At 45.2% G+C, this 23,831-nt stretch overlaps 1 protein-coding gene across 6 annotated transcripts in view; it reads left to right on the plus strand.

Moving 5' to 3' along the window:
- Nucleotides 1-23,317, plus strand: part of LOC121547456 (myocardin-related transcription factor A-like) — a 54,738-nt gene extending 31,421 nt beyond the window's left edge. For 4 of the 6 annotated variants that reach the window (XM_041858762.2, XM_045209759.1, XM_045209762.1 and 1 more), the window contains 15 exons: nucleotides 7,331-7,396; nucleotides 9,084-9,139; nucleotides 9,375-9,450; nucleotides 9,694-9,861; nucleotides 10,733-10,890; nucleotides 11,056-11,184; nucleotides 11,351-11,598; nucleotides 11,796-11,964; nucleotides 13,607-14,998; nucleotides 15,334-15,546; nucleotides 20,686-20,802; nucleotides 20,968-21,123; nucleotides 21,285-21,374; nucleotides 21,632-21,692; nucleotides 21,835-23,317. In XM_041858762.2, the coding sequence (XP_041714696.2) occupies nucleotides 7,331-7,396; nucleotides 9,084-9,139; nucleotides 9,375-9,450; nucleotides 9,694-9,861; nucleotides 10,733-10,890; nucleotides 11,056-11,184; nucleotides 11,351-11,598; nucleotides 11,796-11,964; nucleotides 13,607-14,998; nucleotides 15,334-15,546; nucleotides 20,686-20,802; nucleotides 20,968-21,123; nucleotides 21,285-21,374; nucleotides 21,632-21,692; nucleotides 21,835-22,355 (3,620 nt within the window). In that variant the 3' untranslated portion in view covers nucleotides 22,356-23,317. Of the gene's footprint in view, nucleotides 1-1,764; nucleotides 2,420-7,330; nucleotides 7,397-9,083; nucleotides 9,140-9,374; nucleotides 9,451-9,693; nucleotides 9,862-10,732; nucleotides 10,891-11,055; nucleotides 11,185-11,350; nucleotides 11,599-11,795; nucleotides 11,965-13,606; nucleotides 14,999-15,333; nucleotides 15,547-20,685; nucleotides 20,803-20,967; nucleotides 21,124-21,284; nucleotides 21,375-21,631; nucleotides 21,693-21,834 lie in introns of those variants that run through there. The other 2 variants (XM_045209758.1, XM_045209760.1) reach the window with 2 other exon arrangements.
- Nucleotides 23,318-23,831: the final 514 nt, after the last annotated feature.

The raw sequence follows: 23,831 nt of genomic DNA on the forward strand, positions 1-23,831 counted from the left end.
GAGACTGCCTGAGTTGTCGTCTAATGAGCTGATTGATAGTTGATGACAGAATGACTGTGAACGCCTCAGACAATCTAACCCTAAAAATCTAACCCTAACCCTCAAACCCAGGTACAATAAAACCATGGGAAACAGCCCTGCTGTAACCACCCACACATTAGGTTGGGCTGCTCCTAAAACCAGAAACCTTTTCTACAATACTACCTTTCTCCTCTGAGGAGATAGCTGTGATCATCACAGTACAGTGATAATGATAACGACAGTCAGGACAGATCATGTATTACTCAGTGTCTTTGGAGTGGTCTGACAGTCCTATCTCTCCCAGACTGGGAAGTTGTACGCTAAAGCTAGGTGGACTTTGGTCCTGTTTTTCACACTGCTGCCTGTGAAGTGTGTTTGGTCAAGGTGGTGCTCTGTTCTCTATGGACAGTCTGTCCACCATGGCCTGATCATAAGAGTGCAACTACCTACACACAAAGACGTCAGCAGGCCAGAAATGAATCAAATTCTGTCCATGTATTTCAATGATAACTGTTAGTCAGCGAGGGGCGAACCTATGGGTACACGCTGGAAAAATGCACCAGCGGTGAAAGTTGAAATTGTGTGTGTGCATGAGCGTGTACGCCGGTTGTGCCAATGTGTGTGTCACGATGTTAGTGTGTGGGTATCTGTAAGTAACCCTACCCAGCAGCCGCACAGGTGATACTGAGCTGAATATAGCCCCCTATGGCCAGCTGTCCCTACTATTTAAAACACAGAGAGCGGGGGAGAGGGGGGGGTTGGGGTTTGTTGGGGGGACCTCAGCAGCATTCTGGAGCAGCCACAGACAGGACAGAAAGGCTTTGCATGCATTCAGGTTGTCGACAGGACGTGTCGCCCAAATGCAATAGCTTTGACTGTAACCTGCATTGTCATGGTTGAATGGTAGATTCTGCGATCATCTCTGTCACTGTATTCTAGCATGTGATGTAGGAGTTGCCTGCCGCAGCTCAGTAGAGGAGTTGCATGAGGTATTCCATTGCAGTTGTTTCCTCTACTAGAGAAAGGTTGCACACCTCCTGAAGAGCCATAGATACTCAATGTATCAATATGTTCCATCAAAGAATAAAAAGTACAGTACTGAGAGAAGTATAAAACCGGTTGTACTTCTAGGTTATTGTTGTCACTGATTGATAAATTCTCCTGCATTTAACTATTAATGATGACTTCTCAAAACCATTAACACAATTACCAAGTGTTGCTTTAAATGTCTCAAGTATGTCATCAGGATAACATGTGTGGAGTTTAGTGTTTTTTGTTGTTTATCAACAAATCAGTTTTCTCTGGGGGGAGGCTGGTTCTGTAGGTTGAGCTGTGGAGGGGAGGGGGAAGGTATGTGGGCAGAGACATGAATGAATGGCAACAGCTGAGCAGGATAACTCTATCACCGACACCACCGTGTGTGTGTGTTCCTTACTGTCATGAGTGAGGAGCTGCAACCAGAGCAGTCTCTCTCTCTCTCAGGCTCTCTGTCTCTCTCACTCTCTCTGGGCTCTCTGTCTGTCTCTCAGTCTCTCTGGGCTCTCTGTCTCTCTCACTCTCTCTGGTCGCTCTGTCTCTCTGGGCTCTGTCAGTCTCTCTCTCTCTCTCTCTCTGGGCTCTCTGTCTCTCTGGGCTCTCAGTCTCTCTCTCTCTCTGGGCTCTGTCTCTCTCTCTCTCTGGGCTCTCTGTCTCTCTGGGCTCTCTCTCTCTCTCTCTCTCTCTGTCTCTCTCTCTCTCTGTCTCTCTGGTCTCTCCCCTCTGCTGCTGCCCTCTTTTTCTCTCCTCCCTTGTTCTCTCTCTTTTTCATCTTTTGGCTTTACCCTGTGGATTTCCACCGTCTCATTGGACACCTTAGTAGAGCAGCTCCATCGTTCCTAGCTGACTGTCACGACAAAAGAAAACAAGGGAAGGGCAGAGAGAAAGAAGAAAATCGATGTTCTGACCCATGAAGACGGCAAGTTTTCTTGAATCAAATCACATCCCCTTTTTTGATAGAATATTCAAGCTACTTTTTCTTAACCTTTGACAAGCACAGTCAAAAGTCATCCGGACAAGCAATGAATAAGACTAACGTCTTCTCCCTGCCTCGACCTTAGTGAGAGGAAAACCAATTAGATCTTGGATGTGGTCTATTGCAGACGAGACCTCTTTTTAGAGACCCATCACCTGCCTCTCGCTACATATCTTTGGCCACCGCTATATCAGGATCCATTCAAGACTTGAACGACGACAACTCTTTATGACTTTTTTATTTGTTTTGTCTAAATGATCATGCTGGACACCAACCACTTCCTGTCCTTTGAGCTCGCCCCCTTGGACTCTCCTCCAATGGGGGAAGAGCTGGACAAGCAGGACTTGATGGATTACGAGAGACATGCCTATCACAGCCTAAAAGAAGGTGGGTGGGGTTAGAAGACACCCAGTGGAGAGGGGAAATCTGATCTGATTTGTGTTTTAGATGTAGCCTAGCCCTAGATTTGATCATTCACTAGTTTATGGTCTAGCGCAAGCTTTGGGTTTGATTCTGTATGGCGACCAGATTTCTTTCAAGCTTTTGATGCGTCCTCTTCTTGCTCCTTGCTTATTGATGCATGCCATGAACCATAATAAGACATTCATTTTGGTCATTCCTCATGTCTGTTTGTATGTAACTCCCTGGTTGTATTGTGTAATGGTCAATCTAACATCCAAATGGTGAGGTCACTGGATCATTACCGCGCGCTTTGCAAATAGAAGTGTTCCAAAGGCCATGCCAACTTTTCGGCTGCTGTGTGTGCGCCTGCGAGTTTATAAGGGAGACTTCTAGGTTGATGTGTGTGTGCCTTGTGTGTGCTCAGCAGGTGTGGGCGGTGCTGTGCCAGGTCTGGGGCCCTTTGGGGACAGTGGCAGACATATTTATTAGACCCAATGACACATGAGCACACTGGGATTAGCCCTCCTCTCTCTCTCTCTCTCTCTCTCTCTGTCTCTCTCTCTCTCTCTCTCTGTCTCTCTCTCTGTCTCTCTCTCTCTGTCTCTCTCTCTCTGTCTCTCTCTCTCTGTCTCTCTCTCTCTGTCTCTCTCTCTCTCTCTCTGTCTCTCTCTCTCTCTCTCTCTGCTCTCTCTCTCTCTCTCTCTCTCTCTCTCTCTCTCTCTCTCTCTGTCTCTCTCTCTCTCTCTCTGTCTCTCTCTCTCTGTCTCTCTCTCTCTAACTCTAACTCTAACTCTGGAGGCCTGGGGCCAGAGTTTGGCTTTGTCCTAATATTCTAATAAATATCCCTACTTCCTATATGACATCTGCAGATCCAGAGGGATCTCATCTCGTTGGTGAAGGTTATATGGTGGAAGTTGGAACTGTGTCCCTTGCTTTCAGTGGTCATGAAGGAATGAAGACATGGAAAGATGTGGGCTAGCATTTGGATGAATGTAGGTCTGGACTGAAGGGAACTCTTATGTCTTTGCCAGTTTGTCACATAGTTCAGGCTATAAAAATTAATCAAATATAGATGTAGGGGTAAGTGTACCTATTAAGCCCACCAAAATCTAGGTTTAGACATTTCTAACATATACTGACCTAATTCTTATAAGAAAATTGGAGATAAAATGAAAGTTTAATCTTGTGAAGTTTTATGACTTTACTTACAACATTTTTTAATAAGACATAACAATATTTGATAAAATATGTCGGGACTGGGCTTGATGGGTATCAAATGTACCCTTTAAGCCCATGGGTGTTCCAAATAAGCCCACCTTTTAAATAATCAATTTGAATGAATTTCCAAATGTTCAAAATTTACAAACTAACATTTATTATGTAAATTATATTATATTAATGTCCCCTAAAGTTATGAATATAATCTGATCATTAAAATTCATCATGAAAGTAGCACTCATAACAATCCTATCCACAGAGATCAATGTGGACTTAGGCTTTTGTTCTTGCCAACCAGTACACACCTGATTCAACTAATAATAGACTTAAATCAAGACATGATTAGTTGAATCAGGTGTGTTGTTGCTTGGTTAGAACAAAAAAAACTGCACCCACTCTGGCCCTCTGTTGATAAGAAGCCTTGCACAAAGACCATAACACAACTTTGAACAAATTATCTGAAAGCTGATTCACATTTGATGTACTGCTATTCTTGTTAATTAGTTCAACTTGTCTTCCTAAAGCCTATCTGAAGACAGTTTCAAATATCCCTCTCTATTGTTGTATTACAAAGGTACAGGTGATGGACCAAAAAACGAAATCACCTGGATGAATGAAAGACAACCGTATGACAATGCCCTCACCCAAAAGTGCATGAGTAGTCGCCCAAGTCATCTTCTTGTCCCTCATTGTTTTTTGCATTTCTGTCCATCACTTAAAGTTCTTCTGTCCCTGATATCCCTCAAGCCTGATCTTATTCTACTCTCTCTGCATCAACGACTACCTGTCCACTCCAAACGTCTTGGAGAGTACAGAGGTTTCTAATCTTGGTAAAGGCATCATGGCTAGATGCATAATATGCATACCTGTAGTTTGTGTGTTTTAACCAACTTAAATCTGAACAAAAAAAACAACATTTATGCTCATGTTCATTGACTATTAGGGATATCAACACTATTGTATGTGTTTCAATGCATACTGGGCTGAATTGGAACAACGGTGATTTATGGTGAAAAATACTCATAAAATATTTGGAAACCAATGGTTTTGGGGTAGAAATATTCACTATAGACTCCATTATAATGCGAAGTTAGTATTGATCATATTGACCAATATTTATTTATTGCCATTTACATTCTGTAGAGTCCTTTTTGTGTTAGTACGCCATATAAGCCCACCTGAGATAGATGCCATTTTTGTAAATTTGACATTTATCTATAAAAATGCAAGGTTAATTTAACAGTAAAATAATAAAAAATTCATTTAAAAAAAATTCAGATATGAATGCCTGAAATCTATTATCTTCTTGTAGTTCACCAAGTTATGTTGCTACTGTTTGATTGTGACATGCAGGCATGACCGCTAGCATGAAAAACCCATCTTTTAAAATGGCAAGAAATAGTAATTAATGCCCATGAAATATGCTATAATGTGCATATATCAGCACATTAGTCTCTTAATTTCACATAAAGTATGATCACTTATCTGAGAAGGCACAAAAAATATCGAAAATGTGTTTATCTGAGGGTCGCCTCAACCCCAATGTTTTTTTGCTGCTTTGAAATTGGCCACTAGTGGGAACTTACACAACTGTCAATAACTTTAATAATAAAACATTTGATTGGCTTAGAATGAACTGGTTGAAACATTAAACAGCAGAAAATGTTTATTTGATTTTTTATTTGAATCAAGATGGAAGTGGACTTAATGGGTTGTTTTACAGTGTCATCTTATTAACACTAATACTGCCAGTGAGTATCAGATGTGTTAGGTATCAGTCAGATAGTGTTTCTGCTCTCTCGTTCTGTGGATAGAAATAGTGCAGGGGGAGGCTTGGAGTGGGTGGCAAGGCAATGACGAGAGAGTGAGAAAGAGAGAGAGAATGAGTTAAGGGTATAGTGAGATACTAAATGTGAAGTTCCCCAGAGAAAGAGGAAGAGAGAAAGAATTCAGAATGACCTGCCTCAGGGAGCCTGTGAAAGAAAGAAGCAAGGTTAGGAGAGAGGGTAAAGGGGGAGAGATGTGGGGGAGTGATAGTGATTCTCTCTCCCAGAATAGATCCTTCTCTTCTCTACTTCCTGTGGTTGCCAAGTGGTGTGGCATCTATCATGTGGCATGCCCTGGGCTGGCACGTTCCACGTTTGTGTTATTGTGTGTGTGCTTGTCTGCCTGCGTAGTCACGTGAGTCTAGTGTATGTGTGTAACAGTGTGTTTATGTTTATGTTACATACACGTGAGTCTCCAGTGTGTTTTGTGTGTGTGTCAGCGAGAGCTGAGAGAGAAATGAATATCGTTGCTTACAGAAGGGACGGCGTAATCCCTGAGATGCTGTGAGATTGAAGGTCAGACTCAGAACAGCTGACTATACTCAGACTCCCTGGCACTTCTGATGATGTCATGGTATCAGCCCTCCCTAACAGGTGCTCCCTGCCCTTAAAGTGTCAGGCAAGAGAGAAAGACACACACACACACACACACATACACGCTGCATATGGCCGCTCCACAGAGACTAGCCTACTACATAGAGACGGCAACTGATGATAAACAAATAGTCCACTCCTAGAAATGCAGCAGTGGCTTGGGACTCTCCTGAATGCATACAATAATTAAACCAGGGGTGAGTTTCCCAGAAAGCATTAACAAAAAGGTCACAAACAAGTTACTGACACAGTAGCAGGACAGAGTATCAATAATAATAATAATAAGTATTTGGTGGGTGCTTATATTTGTCCTATTTCACACATGCACAAGTGTGTATTATACACGTGTGAATTGGAAATGTGTTTTTTGCATATCCCTATTCCCCCTGAGACACCCTCAGAGAGTGGGGTCACGGCCAGGGTCAGCCATTATCAACGGTGACCCAGGAGAAAAGGGTTAAGTGCCTTGCTCAAGGGCACATTGACAGATTTTTTACCTTGTCGGCTCAGGGATTCAAACCTTTCGGTTACTGGCCCAACGCTCTAACCGTTAAGCTACCTGCCACCAGTGTGACTCATAAACACAGTCATTTAGGTGGTTAGTTGTCAGTTGTTCTGATTGGAAGACCGAGAAGGGTCTACTTACTTACTTTAATTGTTGCAAGATTTGCAGTACAAACTATTCTGTGCTTGCACCTTTCTGCATTCTCCACATTGATGCATTGCATACCATAGCTGGCTTGATAATACAGGCTACTGTGAGGAATGAATTAATAGGTCATCCTAAGAATGGCAGTGGTTAAACAGTGAGAACACAGTCTGCTGACAGACAAGGCTGACTGTGTGATTGTATTACCGCCTGTATCTCTGAGTCATTATGTAAGACATGTTTCCTATTCTGAAATAATGATGTGTCGGGCATACATGCAACAAGGAGTCTGTCTCATACACACATTCTTTAGATACAGGAAATGTGTAATAATGTCACTGTACTCCGCCCTCCTTTGCAACAGCTAAAAAAAAAAAAAAAGAGCGAGGGAGGAAGTGAAAGAGAGCACGGGTCCTGTCCATTGAGTCCTGCCCTATCCCTCTGCTCCTGTGTTTGTTGACATAAGGATACCCTCTCTACCCTGCAGACGGATTCTTCAGTGTAGGATGGCAGCCTGGACCTGAAACTCTTTTTTTGAAGAGGTTGTTGTTGTTTCCATGCTGACAGTTGCTTACTCTCCTCTACTTCTCTCTCACTGTCCTCATGCAGTCCTCCAGCTCAAACTTCAGCAGAGACGCACCCGGGAGGAACTGGTCAGCCAAGGGATCATGCCACGTAAGTAGTGCCCAAACTCTTTATCCATATCTCTGTAGTCTAGACCAGAAAATATAATATAATATCACCCCCTGCATGCTTGACCAGCACAGTTTTTGTTCCCGGTCCCCTTGGACTGACAGGCCTGTTGTGTTGTGTTAGCGTTGTAATTTGCATTGTGTTGTCTTGTGTTTGCGTTGTTGTGTTATGAAGTGGGCCAGCCAGCTTCCTCTTCTGTGTCCACTTCCTGTTTGTGTTCTGTTAAGTAGCTGAATAGACTCAGTGTTCAGCTGTGGGAAGGAGGAAGTGCATGGGCTAGCTCTCGTTCTTACAGGAGAGAGAGAAGCTGACTCACTTCCTAACTTGCAGCCTAACCTGCACCCTTCAGAGGGTGTTATCACTGTCACTGACTCTCCTTGACAAATGCACTCAATCTGCACCAGGGTTGGGGTCTGTTCGAATTTCAATTCAGGAATTGCTTCTGTTATGACGTAGCCTGATCCAAGACCATCCTGACCGCTTCACTCTTGTTTCGCTTCACTTCAACAGAATGTAAGCTTGCGAGAACTCCGGATGGTTGTATGAGGCTAGTTATGATGGGTCACAACTCAGGTGTAAAGTGGCTAACCTGGCCCTAAGATGGGCCTCTCCCCTGTGCTCCCACTCTTACTACACAACAACAACAGGCCAGGGGAACTAACTGTGTTTCTCCACTGTAGCCCTACACAGACAAACATACATACAGGACTTTATTACAGATTAGTCCAGATTACTGAGGATCAGGTTGTCTTCCTGTGGAGGAGGTATTACAACCCAACCTTTAAAAGTGACTTGTTATGACTATGGCCCAAAACTGTTTTACTGTCAAGGTCCTGTAGAGTTAGTAGACAGTAGTGCTCATGCCATGGATTTACAGTCACAGTACAGTTGGATATATAAATAAGAGTGAATTACATAGTAGACAGGATCCTCCATGATCCATTTGCATGTATTTGGAGACAAATGTTGACTTGATGTGAGTGGTTACATCACAGGAATCCCTGGCCAATATTTAGGCCTGCTAGTCTTGTTTTGGTGTGTATGTTTGTGAGCTTACATGAATGTCCACGTTTGTGTTTTCCCACTTCTGAATGATGGGGGCTGCTGGGGTGAGATGCAGAGATGCTTAGTGACACACGCGACACACACACACACACACACACACACACACACATCCTCCAGACACTCACACAGGCGCAAACACACACACACATAGACTAAATATACACATACGGACAGGGACATGCTGAGGACCAATACAGTTGAGTAGAGTGATGGATTTAGAAAGTCCGTCTCTCAGAAATTCGTTCTTCAAAGATCCTGTCTGGTCTGTAAATCAGATCTTTATTGATTGTTCTATGGGTTCTCAGGCGTACACCTCTCTCATGCTATAGCAGGCTGTTCCTCTTTCACTGTTCTGCTGAAACAGGTCATGCACCAGTCAATACAAAAACACAATGTTCTATTTTCTCTTCTTACTGTTTGGTGGATATAGCTCCTTTGACCTTTTCACATATAGAGTTCTGGTTTGAGCGTGTGTTCTCACACTGTCAGTCTCCAGTGGTGGTGAAGAGCTCACAGCATAGTCTGTACTCCTTTGTTGGAGTTCGCATTCACAGTCATTCTCACTTCTTTCTTCGTTTCTCCCTCTTTCCCTCGCTGTCCACAGCACTGAAGAGTCCGGCAGCCTTCCACGAGCAGCGGAGGAGTCTGGAGAGAGCCAGGGTGAGTCTCTCCATGTCTGTCTTTCTCTCTGTAGTTCAAGATGTGCAGTCTTTGTTGAACTGCATTCTCTCTCTGAGACAACACTCATCGCTCTCTCTCTCGCTTCTTTCTCCATCTCCATCTCCTGTTCCTTTTTCTGTTCATCTTTTCTACCCTTCCCCTCTCCCATACAACTTGTCTCTTCTCTTTAATCTCTCCCTCTCCTCTCATCCATCTCTCCTCTCCTCCCTTCCAGACTGAGGACTATCTGAAGAGGAAGATCAGGAGTCGTCCTGAGCGCTCAGAGCTGGTCAGGATGCACATACTGGAGGGTGAGTCAGAGCGCCCCCTCTCTGATCACCACAGAACTACACCCTCACACATGCTACTTCTCTAGAGGCAGTGAGCCAAGTATACCACGTCTGTTTGTGCAGATCTATATACATAAGTATGTTTAGTTATGCACTTCTTTAATGGTCTTTGAGGACTTTGTGTACCTAATAGTGAGTCTTGTGTGAGTGGTGTCTGTACATCCTTGTGAAACTGTGTGTTTTTCCCCTTCTCTCTTCACACAGAGACGTCAGCAGAGCCGTCTCTGCAGGCCAAGCAGCTGCAGCTGAAGAGGGCCAGGCTGGCTGATGACCTCAATGATAAGATCTCCCACAGACCTGGTCCTATAGAGCTCCTCCACAAGAACATCCTGCCTGTAGACCTGGACTGTCCTCTGCAACACTCACTACTGGGTATGGACACACACTGTCTACCGCAATATATACACACACACACACTTGCCTTTGCAACACACACTACTGGGTTGTGAAAAAGAAGGCTCCCTTGAAAAAGTGGCAGTGGTCTCAATGGGACTTCCTGCTAAAATAAAGGTTAAATAAAAAATGAAGCGTACACACACTGAAACACTCACTTCTGTTCTAGGTATTTACCCATTCTTATTATCCACTGGAACATACATTACTAGGCAGGTCTAGGCAAGTCCTACTGCTCATTGCCACACACTCTACTGGGTACATACTGGAACTTTCCTATTGTGAATGTGCACAACAACACCTTGGTCAACTGGGTAGGAGCATCCTGCAACTGGGTAGGAACATGTTCTACTGGCTAGGAGCGTCCTGCCTGTGCACAGCCCCTGCAACACCTCTACTGGCTAGATAAATTAGTCCCTCACTAACACATGTACCCAAATACTCCCAGACTCTCCTACTAGCTTCATACACGCTCTCTCACTGTGTATGAGAAACTCATTTTTTTCAATTCTTCAATTAATCACTGGTCATGGTTCACGTTCAAATGTTCCTCAAAATGTTATCATTGCGATGTCACAATACTGAACTGGTGTCGTGAAACTGTTATTGCTAAATCCTCATGGTGGAGACTGGAGAGACTGTGTGTGACCAATTCCATCATTAGTCATTCTGGTTTGGCAATCGCCTCTTTTTCTATTGCCAATTACTAATCTCTTAGTTTGAAATAGATGTTTGTTGTAGTGATACTGAACCTCACAACTTATCAACTTGTTATTGTAGAAGATAATTTGTTTGGTGAGAAGAATGGTGAAATAGAGGTTTAATAAATGTATCTCTCTACCACGCACAGATTCTCCAAAGGGTGCAGGAGAATCCTCATTGGACGAGGACAGTAGTGATGCGTTTTCTCCGGACACTCTAGCCAATCACGACTCTCCACTGGGTCCTGTCTCCCAGCTGTCCCCCTCTGACATGCTCACTCAGAATGGGGACATGTCCCCCTCACAGGTACAGACCATTCTAAAAATGTTTTTTATTTTTGTACGGTACTTATAGCCACAGAATGGAGATATCCATGTAGCCACTGGTATTCATGCATGCTTACATAGACAAGTAATCACATGAGTTGTCCCATTATTGATGCTTCAACTGACCAATCAGATGTTTTCTTAGTTCTTTACCCAGGTCCCTCCTCCCCCTCCTCCACTGTTGCTGAATGGCCATGACTCCTTGCAAGCACAGAAGCTGACCAATGGGACAGCGACGCCAGTTGCTTCCCGCCCTGCCAGTGGTCAAATCAAGGTGAGAGACATCCCCTGTCGTTAGGATATCTTGCTATGAAGGTTGGAATATAATACTTCTATATACAAGCAATCATATCTTACTTACTCTTTCTCTCCCTCCCTCCCTCTGTCGATCTCGCTCGCTTACTCTATTGATCCCTCCCTCTCTCTCCCATATTTTCCAGTCCAAGCCCAGCTTGGAGCGCCTCCCCCAGAGGCCTAAGAAGGCCAAAGACATGAAGCCCAAGGTGAAGAAGCTGAAGTACCACCAGTACATCCCTCCGGACCAGAAGGCTGACCGGGAGCCTCCCCCTCAGCTGGACTCCACCTACGCCAAGATCCTCCACCAGCAGCAGCTCTTCCTCCAGCTGCAGATCCTCAACCAACAACAGCAGCACTACAACTACCACACCATCCTTCCTGCACCACCCAAGTGAGTGTGTGAGGGAAAGAGATGTGTGTGGGGATTGGAATTGGCGGTGTGTGTTTTTGAAAATAAGAGGCATCACATAATTCACTCCATGCCGTCTAATGGCATGTGGTTTTGTGTGTAAGGGCGACTGCGCCACCCTGTGTGTGGTTGTGTGCGTGTCGACTGACTCATCTCTGTTGTTTCTTGTCTCTCCTCAGACCACCTGCAGAGCAGCCACCTTCAACCAACCCCGGGCCCTCCCCTTCGCGCAGTGTTCCCCTGACGACCCCGGCCCCTTCCAATCAGCATGGGCCAAATCGTCAGAGCCAAACCCCTGTGGGAGGGGCCAAACCTTTGACGCTACCAGCCAACCTGGATGACTTCAAAGTGAGTAGATGTTTATAGAAATACACTTAGGTCGCGTTCCCTTGCTCAGACGTTGCATGCATCAACCAATGCCACGTCATCGACTGAGGTTAGCTGATACAAAAATACCTATCCAGGCGTTGTAAGAGTCCCTTTAAAAAAAATCTGCACTCATCTGAAACGCAAGTTGGGTGAAATCAACATGGTGGATACTTTCACCTGTCCATTTCTTTCAGATCAGTGCTGATAAAGGAAAGGAGATTAGAAGAGAGTCCCGTTAGACTATTGATATGCACCCATAGACAGATAAACATACTTTTGGTCATGTAGTGTATGTGGCCACCTGCTCGTCCAACATCTCATTCCAAAATCATGGGCATTAATATGGAGTTGGTCCCCCCTTTGCTGCTATAACAGCATCCACTCTTCTGGGAAGGCTTTCAACTAGATGTTGGAACATTGCTGCGGGGACTTGCTTCCATTCAGCCATGAGCATTAGTGAGGTCGGGCACTGATGTTAGGCTATTAGGCCTGGCTCGCAGTCGGCATTCCAATTCATCCCAAAGGTGTTCGATGGGGTTGAGGTCAGGACGCTGTGCAAGCCAGTCAAGTTCTTCCACACCAATCTCGACAAACCATTTCTGTATGGACCTCGCTTTGTGCACGGGGGCATTGTCATGATGAAACAGGAAAGGGCCTTCCCCAAACTGTTGCCACAAAGTTGGAAGTACAGATTCGTTAGAATGTCATTGTATGCTGTAGCGTTAAGATTTCCCTTCACTGGAACTAAGGGGCCTAGCCCAAACCATGAAAAATAGCCCTAGACCATTATTCCTCCTCCACCAAACTGTACAGTTGGCATAATGCATTGGGGCAGGTAGCGTTCTCCTGGCATCCACCAAACTCAGATTCGTCAGCATGGGCCAAGTCGTCAGTCAAACCCTTGTGGGAGGGGCCAAACCTTTGACGTTACCAGCCAACCTGGATGACTTCAAAGTGAGTAGATGCCAGATGGTGAAGTGTGATTCCTCACTCCAGAGAACGCGTTTCCACTGCTCCAGAGTCCAATGGTGGCGAGCTTTACACCACTCCAATGGACGCTTGGCATTGCACATGGTGATCTTAGGCTTGTGTGCGGCTGCTCGGCCATGGAAACCCATTTCATGAAGCTCCCGACCAACAGTTCTTGTGCTGACGTTGCTTCCAAAGGCAGTTTGGAACTCGGTAGTGAGTGTTGCAACCAAGGACAGCACTCGGTGGTCCCGTTCTGTGAGCTTGTGTGGCTTACCACTTCGCGGCTGAGCCATTGTTGCTCCTAGATGTTTCCACTTCACAATAACAGCACTTACAGTTGACCGGGGCAGCTCTAGCAGGGCAGAAATCTGACGAACTGACTTGTTGGAAAGGTGGCATCCTATGACGGTGCCACGTTGAAAGTCACTGAGCTCTTCAGTAAGGCCATTCTACTGCCAATGTTTGTCTATGGAGATTGCATGGCTGTGTGCTCGATTTTATACAACTGTCAGTAACGGGTGTTGCTGAAATAGCCGAATCCACTAATTTGAATGGGTGTCCACATACCTTTGTATATATAGTATAGTGTACATAAGGGAGTAAGGATCAGAATCATAACTATGTTTTTACCTCTTCTTCTCCCCTCCAGGTTGCTGAGCTGAAACAGGAGCTGAAACTGCGGGGTCTGACTGTGTCTGGAACCAAGATGGACCTGATCGAGAGGCTGAGGAACTACCAGGAACAGAATGTTGGAGGTGGAGCTGGTGTTATTGCGACTGTAACCTCTAAACCCAGCCTACCAACCCCACAGCATGCCTCAACCCAACCTGCTGGGTTCACCATCCCTGCCCCCCCCCAGACCGGGACCAATACCCTCACCCACCAATCAGGAGAGGCAGGCGGGAAGATACCCACTTTCTCATTGGCTCAGAGTGCTGCTCCGGCCCATGTTATGAGGTTTGGCAGTACGAACTCCTCCCCTCCTGTGTCTCCCACCCCGTCAGAACGGTCACTGGCGGTAATGAGCCCCGACGAGACCAGCTGTAATGGAGACTTATTCGGGGAGATGGTGAGTTCTCCCCTGACCCAGCTCAGCCTGCACCACTCCCCAGCCTCCATCAAAGAGGAGAACCAGGATCACTTACCCACCTGCAGCCTCTCCCAGTCCCGGCTTTCGCCCACCGCGCCTCAGCCTGCCACCCCACCTCAGGAGCCCCTGGCTGTGGCAGCCATGGAGGCCTCCCCCTTGGACAAGAACCAGTTGCTCCAGGAGAAGGACAAGCAGATCGAGGAGCTGACACGCATGCTGAGGCAGAAACAGAGGCTGGTGGAGACCCTGCGCTCCCAACTGGAGCAGGGGAAACAGACAGGATTGAGAGAGATGGAGAGAGGAGAGATAGAGGGAGTACAGGGTGTGGTGGTGAATGGTTATGCCCAGGAGGCCCAAACCAAAACCACCCCCATCAAAGCCTCAACCATCCTCCATCCCTCTCTCACCCACGGAGAGATGGTGAGGGTCAAGAAGGAGGTAGAGACGCAAGAAGAGATGGAAGGAGTGGACGAAACTCAGCCTAAGGGACAGCCTCAGCCGACACAGTGCTCTCAGCAGACTCTTCTCAAACTGCAGCAGATCCACCGGATACAGGTTCAACAACAGACACAACAACTATTTCAGACACAACAACAACAGCAGAAACAACAACAGCAGTCCCAACTGCTCCAGCAACAAAAACAGCAGCAACTACTACAGACACAACAACAACAACAACAACAACAACAACAACCGACACAACAGCAGTCCCAACAGCTCCAGCAACAAAAACAGCAACAACAGACACAGCAGATGCAGCAGCAGAAGACATCAGCCCAGTTGTTAATCCAGCAACAGCAGCAGTTGCAGCAGATGATCATCCAGCAGACCCAGCAGAAACAGCTCCAGCTGCAACACAAACAGCTGCAGGCCCAGCAGAGGAAGCAGCAGAGACAGGCCCAGAGACAGCAGCAGAACAAACAACTGAGTCAGACTGTCACCACACAACAGGTACATTGTCATTACAGCTCTATATCGTACAGTCTATAGATCAACAGAATAGGTATACACACCACAGACAGTCACCGCACATCAGGTGCATATTTCATATGGAATAACCTTGTCTGAAACCATACATACATATTTAACGGAATAACCTTGTCTGAAACCATACATACATATTTAACGGAATAAACTTGTCTGAAACCTGAAGACAGATTCTTTACCTCAGCGGGCAAACTGTCTGGCACGCGGGAGACCCGTGTTTGGAACCAAGTCTGTCTCTTCCCCTTCTCTGTTGGGCTGATGGTTTGAATATGTCTCTGCTCTACTCCTGTTCTCTCCAGGTTACTCCAGTCTTCATCGGCCAACAGAATGGCACCCAGGTCCCCGCCCAGACCTTTTCATTGGACCTCCTCAAGTCGGGCACCACGCCCACACTTGTCACCGACGGCAACGGCAACCACTACCTGATAGCACTGACCAATCACAATGCAGAGGGCCAGAATGGCGTGACCTCATTGGGCAAAACCAGTGTATCACAACGCATCACACTGCAGGTGCAGTTACGCTGGAAATCTGCTAATAAGTGTTACAGGTCTCTATGTTAAGAGGTGAAATTATTGTGTAAGATGGTAGGACAGTGCAGTAAATTTGCTCTGAGCTGTTTTGTCATTTTAACCTCCTCGAGTGGATTTCCGCGTCCCCTTGGAAATCGAATTAGCATAATAAAAATATCCCCATAAAAATCTGTTAGTTTAAGCTAGAGACATGTTTTTTTTGCATCGGATGTGTCTCAATCCCCTGCATCCGCCAATCGCACTTTCGCATCGATTTTATACACCTGTCAGCAACCAAGTGTGGCTAAAATAACAAATCCGCTAATTTGAAGGGGTGTCCACATACTTTTGTATGTATAGTGTATCTCTCGGATATAGGACAGACGCTTCAGAACAAACTTCCTGTTCCATGTAGTGAATCTGTTATTCAATGTGTTTGAATGGGCTAATAGCAGTAAATCAAATAGCTAAATGATCCTTGGTATGACCTTAAAACAATTCCATATAGCTTAGTACAGTGGTCACCAACCGATCGACTGGTCGATCTCTTAGACATTCCTAGTCGATCACCAAACATTTCTGTAAAAAAAACAACGATAAAGCCTTGCGTTACTCTTTTTTAAAATGTGTTTTGCGCTGTTGAAGGCAGGTGCACTTGATTCAACAGCCCTAGCGCCGGGAAGGCAAAGTGTTCCAATTTTGAACCATTTCATATGTCTGAAGGTAGAACTCAGCCTACCCTGCAGGCCCAGAGAGCAAATCAAGTGCACATATAGGCCTAGTGCTGTCAAATCAGATAGCTCAGATCAGTGTCTGCAGTTTCCTCACGACATATAGTGCCTTCGGAAAGTATTCAGACCCCTTGACTTTTTTCAAATTTTGTTACGTTAGAGCCTTATTCTAAAATGGATTACATTTTTTTAAAATCCTCAGCAATCTACACACAATACCCCATAATGACAAAGTGAAAACAGGTTTTTAGAAATTTTACCAAATATATTACAATTTGAAAACAGAAATACGTTATTTACGTAAGTATTCAGACCCTTTGCTATGAGACTCAAAATTGTGCTCAGGTGCATCCTGTTTCCATTGATCATCCTTGAGATGTTTCTACTTGATTGGAGTCCACCTGTGGTAAATTCAATTGGTTGGATGTGATTTGGAAAGGCACACAACTGTCTATAAAAGGTCCCACAGTTGACAGTGCATGTCACAGCAAAAACCAAGCCATGAGGTCGAGGGATTTGTCCGTAGAGCTCCGAGACAGGATTGTGTCGAGGCACAGATCTGGTGAAAGGTATCAAAACATTTATGCAGTATTGAAGGTCCCCAAGAACACAGTGGCCTCCATCATTCTTAAATGGAAGAAGTTTGGAACCACCAAGACTGTTCCTAGAGCTGGCTGCCTGGACAAACTTAACAATCGGGGGAGAAGGGCCTTGGTCAGGGAGGTGACCAAGAACCCGATGGTCACGCTGACAGAGCTCTAGAGCTCCTCTGTGGAGATGGGAGAACTTTCCAGAAGGACAACAATCTCTGCAGCACTCCACCAGTCAGGCCTTTATGGTAGAGTGGCCAAACAGAAGCCACTCCTCAGTAAAAGGCACATGACAGCCCGCTCGGAGTTTGCCAAAAAGCACCTAAAGGACTCTCAGACCATGAGAAACAAGATTCTCTGGTCTGATGAAATCAAGATTGAACTCTTTGGCCTGAATGCCAAGCGTCACTTCTGGAGGAAACCTGGCACCATCCCTACGGTAAAGCATGGTGGTGGCAGCATCATGCTGTGGGGAGGTTTTTCAGCGGCAGGGACTGGGAGACTAGTCAGGATTGAGGCAAAGATGAACGGAGCAAAGTACAGAGAGATCCTTGATGAAAACCTGCTCCAGAGAGCTCAGGACCTCAGACTGGGGCAAAGGTTCACCTTCCAACAGGACAACGACCCTAAGCACACAGCCAAGACAACGCAGGAGTGGCTTCCGGACAAGTCTCTGAATGTCCTTGAGATGTCCAGCCAGAGCCCAGGCTTGAACCCGATCGAACATCTCTGGAGAGACCTGAAAATAGCTGCGCAGCAATGCTCCCCATCCAACCTGACAGAGCTTGAGAGGATCTGCAGAGAAGAATGGGACAAACTCCCCAAATAGAGGTGTGCCAAGCTTGTAGCGTCATACTCAAGAAGACTCGAGGCTGTAGTCGATGCCAAAGGTGCTTCAACAAAGTAGTGAGTAAAGGGTCTAAAATACTTTTTATTTATTTATTATTAATTAGCAAGAATTTCTAAAAACCTGTTTTTGCTTTGTCATTATAGGGTGTTGTGTGTAGATTGATGAGGGAACAAAACGATTTAATCAATTTTAGAATAAGGCTGTAACGTAACAAAATGTGGAAAAAGTCTAAGGGTCTGAATACTTTCCGAAGCCAATGTAAACTGGAAAAAGAAGCCGTGTACGCAGAGCAAAGTTGATAATGTGAGATTTCAAAACTTTTAAAACAATGACTAGAGAGAGACTCATAAACAGCAGCTCTTTGCTGTATTTGTTGAGTAAGTTCATGTTTAAGTTGTTATTCATCACTGTAAACACTTTGTTCAACAGTTTTGTAAGCCATAAAATGCGCGCGTTTAGATAAGCTTGCGTTGTTATTATTTGCGGCTTTTTTTTTATATATAGAGGTACATTTCACTTTCTCTGGTCATAGGAGTAACATCATGAATTGGTGCGTGAGGCAGAAGTAATGCAGTGCAACTTAAGTTTCGCCATCAGCTGGAAGACCGTGTCCCCTTTTCTCAGCGGAGGGAGGGAGAGAGGCAGCCTCACCACTGCTCCCTCCCTCCCCTCAGACTGACCATCAGATGCAGGCCAACAGCTCAGTTGGTAGAGCATGGCGCTTGCAACGCCAGGGTTGTGGGTTCGTTTCCCACGGGGGGGCAGTATGAAAATGTATGCACTCACTAACTGTAAGTCGCTCTGGATAAGAGCGTCTGCTAAATGACTAAAATGTAAATAATATACAAAAATATTGGCACCCTTGCACTTTCTTCAAGTAACTCACAATTTTCCCCCAAAATAAGTTGAAATTGACCAAGGTATTTGGTCTCCACAATTCTTTATTTCACTGTTAATATTACAGAACCTTTGTTTTTGATTCAGAACTTAATATATACATTTAAATCAGAAAATAAACAAATGGTATTGCCAAAATTATTGACACACTAGACTTAATATTTGGTACCACAGCCTTTGGTCAAAATAACTGCAATCAAGTGCTTCCTATAGCCATCAAAGAGCTTCCTGCACCTCTGTATTGGCAGTTTCTCCCTCTCTTGTGCAAACTGTTCCAGTTCTCCCAGTTTTGAAGGTTGCTTTCTCCCTACTGCTTTTTTCAGATCTCTCCACAAATGTTCAATGGCATTTAGATCTGGACTCGGAACAGTCCAGCGTTTTGTCTTGAACCATTCCTGGGTGCTTTTTGAAGTGTGTTGGGGTCATTGTCCTGCTGGAAGACCCATGACCTTTGACGGAGACCCAGCATTCTGACACTGGGTCCGACATTGCGCTCCAAAATGCCTTGGTATTCTCCTGATTTTGTGATGCCATGCACACATTCAAGGCACCCAGTGCCAGAGGCTGGGAACTCCAAAACATCACTGAACCTCCTCCATGTTTGACTGTAGGGAAGGTGTTATTTTCTTTGAAGGCTTAATTTTGTTTTCTGTAAACATAGAGATGGTGTGCTTTACCAAAAAGCTCTAATTTGGTGTCATCGGTCCACAATACATTCTCCCAGAAGCATTTTGGCATGTTCAGATGTGTTTTGACAAATTGCAGTCACGCTTTCTTATGTCTCTCTCTCAGCAGTGGGGTCCTGCTGGGTCTCCTACCATATAACCCCCTTTCATTGAGTTGGCAACGGATGGTGCGAGTTGAAACTGTCGTACCTTGTGTCTGAAGGTCAGCTTGAATCTGTGTGGCAGTTGATCGAGGTGCTTTCTCCACAATTCGAACAATCCTTCGCTGCAATTTTCCATGAAGTTTTCTCTTGCGGCCATATCCAGGGAGGTTGGCTACAGTGGCATGGGCCTTCTTCTTGATAACATGACGTACGGTGGAAACAGGAACATCAAGGTCTCTGGTGATAGACTTGTAGCCTTGAGATTGTCCATGCTTGGCTACAATCTTGTGTCTGACCTCCATAGATAATTCTCTGGTTTTCTTTATTTTCTGCATGCTCATTGCGGTACACACAGTGACACAAAACAGGAGAATGAGTCCTTTTCTCTATTCAAACTGGTTGAATTAGGGATTTTATATTGCAGGCACCTGCAACTCACCAGAGGTGAGTTCAAGTCCAAAGTAAAGGAGAATCACCTGCTTGAAATCAAATTATTTCTAACGACTTCTAGAAGGTGCCAATAATATTATCCAGGCCATTTTAGGATTTCTTAGTAAATTATTCTGATTTGTTTGTTTTGTTCAACTGCAAACCAAAAGACATACATATGTGGATTCCTAAATATTTTTTAATTTCTACCGTTTTCTGGAAGAAATTGTGCATTATTTGAAAAAATTGCAAGGGTGCCAATATTTTTGTCCACAACTGTATTACCAGTGTGATCATATACCTTTTTTTTTATTTTTTTATATATTTTCTATATGGTCTGAGAAGAACGACATTGGCAGGTCAAGCGTAGCCAATATGCAGTGATAATGTATTGGGCCTATAGCCTACTGCACAAACCTCATTGTTACAGATTTTTTATTTATTTTTTATTTATTTTTATCTGAGTAGTAGATCTCGGCTTGCATTTTGACTCAAAGTGATTTTGACTCGCCCAGTCATATTGTCAACAAGACAGACAATATGACTGCATTGTTCAAAAACATACAACATCCCTTTTCCATAAAATATATGTTAGAATTTTCATTACTCCACATGCTTAACCTATGTCACTTTTGTTTTGAGACGATTTCAACGTCGGCCAGAGCGGGGCACCCAGCTCACGCAAGGGATGCAACCCGATCCAAAACAAATGCATTCACTTTTCACCCGGTGCAAACTCTGTGCACCCGGGCCAGCTTAATTGAATCCCATCAATGGTTAATGGTGAATTCAATCTCCCATTTATTCCTCTAGCGATTGCAGTCAACTCCAAGCAAACTCCCCAGCCAATCGCCAGCTGAGATATTCAGCCCCGACACCCAATCAAAACAACAGTTACAACCAGGCCCTGTCAACCAGCCTATCAAAAAGGTATGAGAATTACTACAAATCAAGACAAAAACAAGGTCTGCTCTCACACACACACACACACACACACACACACACACACACACACAATTTTAGCTGTCACTGTCTGGCAATACTCTTAAAATCATTACTGTCCTTTTTCCTCTTCCTCTCCCCCGTCTCGTTCAGGAACAGAAGGCGGGTCTACATCTGGAGACCAATGGCATGACCAATGGAGTGCCAGAGCCGAGTCAGTCCGTCTCTGCTCCGCCCAATCTCCATCCTTTCTTTGACGAGGCGTCCAACTCGTCTGAAAGCCAAAGCACCGCTCCCCCCTTCCTCAAGGTAAGACCAATTCTGCAATGATCATTCATTGGATGTCAACATCATCTCATATTTGGCTTTTCAATAATCTGCGTCTACATTTTTTACTTTCATTCATTCTTTCTTTGTAGCCTATTTCTTTCCCTTCATCCTTTCTTTATTCTCTCCTTCCATCCTTTCAGAAAGAAGTGTGTCCGACTTTTGACCGGCACACTTTGTTCACCCCTCGCTCTCCTAAACAGACCTGTTTCTCCTCCACTCAACGCCTCAGAGTATGCCCTTCACTCCTGCCATGTCCCTCTGCATGTCCATCCATGTCTTTTCTCTTTTCTTCTCTCTCTTCTGTCCATAATTTTTCTGTTCCATCTTTTCTTTTCTCGCATTTTCTCCCAGTCCATCTGTTAGCATCTGTCTCATCTGAAATTTGCTCAAAGTATCGTAGTGATTTTATAGTACTGAACATGTTTGCCGGTTTTGTTAAGCAGCCATGAGTACTGTAAACTGTACTAAATGTCTTCTCTGCCCCAAGGAGAACGGCCTGAGCAGTCAACAGATGGACGACCTGTTTGACATCCTCTTGAAGAGTGGAGGTAAGAGAACAGAGCAGTACACACACAACATAACACTCACACATAAATATCTTCATAATGTCTTACTACCAATACATGAGCGTAAACCCATTTGTTTGAGCATTGTTAATATTCATGCTTTTTCTTTCTCTTCCCCATCCAGAAATCTCTGGATTACGAGCAAACCCAGACCCTTCCCTGTCCCACCTCCACTCCAACCCCCCCACCCCTCCCTTGTCCCCTCTCCACCTGTCGCCCCCCACCCCCCCTCCGGAGCACTCCCTGCCCTCCCAGCAGCCCTCGCCATCGCCCTGCATAGGAAGTGGTCGTCTGGAGGATTTCCTGGAGAGCACCACAGGCACGCCCCTCTTGGGGGTGGAGCCTGACGGTGGCCTGACTTTAATTGACGACCTCCACAGCCAAATGCTGAGCACCTCCAGCATCCTGGACCATCCCCCCTCCCCGATGGACATGGACACCAGTGACCTGGGCTTCTCCCCCCACCCAGCAGGGCTTGACTTTGAGGACCCAGCCCTGGACAGCATGGACTGGCTGGACATCTCCATGGGAGGTGGAGGGGGGATGAGTCTCGCCCCTCTGGGCCCCCACACGCCCCCCAGTGTGTTCTCAGCAGACTTTCTGGACAGCTCGGACCTCACTCTGCACTGGGACTCCTGTTTGTAGCTCCTACGGAGTGAGCAGTGGTAAAGACATACACAAAGACACACGCTCACGCATACTGCGTACAGGCTCTATCTCTCACGCACATACTCTTACTCGCTAAGCAGGTCCACCACTCTGGAGGTTCACTGGCCCAGCATCATACACTGAGACGGGGTGCCTTGCCCTGTGTTCACTCTGGCCTCATGTTTGGACAGGCTAGAGAACAAAACTGACTTTAGATCAGAGGCAGTGGGTGAAGGAGAATACTGCATTAGTGGAGCTTGGTCATGCTCTGACACACCCTTATGGTGACAAAGGGTAATACACGTGGAGGGCAGCCCCGATGTGTCAGTGGTGCCTGCACTTATGCTGAGACTGTTGATTGGTGGAAAGCTGTAATGAACAAACCTCATTGGTGGGAACCTAATGAATCGAACCTCATTGGTGCAAACCAGGGGAGCGTTTACAATTGTGTTTAACTCAACGGAAACTGCACTGTACTGAACGACCAGTGGAAGAACGGTGTGATTATGGTGGCCCAGACGGAGATTGTGTATGGTGTGTGCTGCACGAGTTTTAAGATTTTAAATGGTCACATCCATATTGATCAACCTCGCCACATCCACCAAACAGGAGCAAACGTACCTCAAAGGCTGTTGAAGAACAGTACACACTGTTTTGGGGAAGCGTGTCGTTCACTACAAACCGCCACGCAACGTAGCAATCGTTGCATTGAATTGAACGCACTCCAGTTGATGAAATGAATCTCATTGGAGGAGGCAGTTACTAGAGGTGTTTGCTAGATCACTATGCATTTCTGTATATGGGGTGTGTATTATTGATTGTTCATATTTTTCTTCCCGGTTGCTTAGAATAGCAGGTGGGGAATAAAGGGGTCACGGCTTGGTTTCCAAACAACTTGGACCTTGTCATTTTATATGAAAAATATATATAAAAATAAAAAGTCAATGAAAACCTGAAAATGTCTTTGTATTTTTGTATTATACCATAACCTTTTGTAAATGCACACTGATTTGGTGACGTCTATACCTTGATACAGTCTTTGTATTACTGGATATAGCCACTGGAGGGCAACATTATCATTGAAAAAATACTGCTTGAGAGTTCCCTTAACAGATCAACTGCACTTGTTCGTTTTTTTCCCTTTATTCTATCGAAACTTTACACTCACACTCACACACTCATCTATATTTTGCTATGTCAGTCATTCAGTCACCCTCTAACTCCTTTCCATCCCCCTCTCTCCCCCCCCACAAATCCATGCTCTATGTTCCAGTTCATGACACATTCATTCTATCCTAAAATAGGTTCATTAGAAATGTAGTCATGGGTTCAGGGTAGCGATGGGGAACAGGAGTGGGGTGGAGGGCTCCTAAATCAGTCTGGTCTGATGGGAGACCAGGGCTGCATCCCAAATCGCATCCTATTGCCTATTGTTACAAAATCGATTAACTAGCCTACTAATAGGACTCCTGT

This window comes from Coregonus clupeaformis, chromosome 31, assembly GCF_020615455.1.
Source record: "Coregonus clupeaformis isolate EN_2021a chromosome 31, ASM2061545v1, whole genome shotgun sequence".
Classification (NCBI taxonomy): Eukaryota; Metazoa; Chordata; class Actinopteri; order Salmoniformes; family Salmonidae; genus Coregonus; species Coregonus clupeaformis.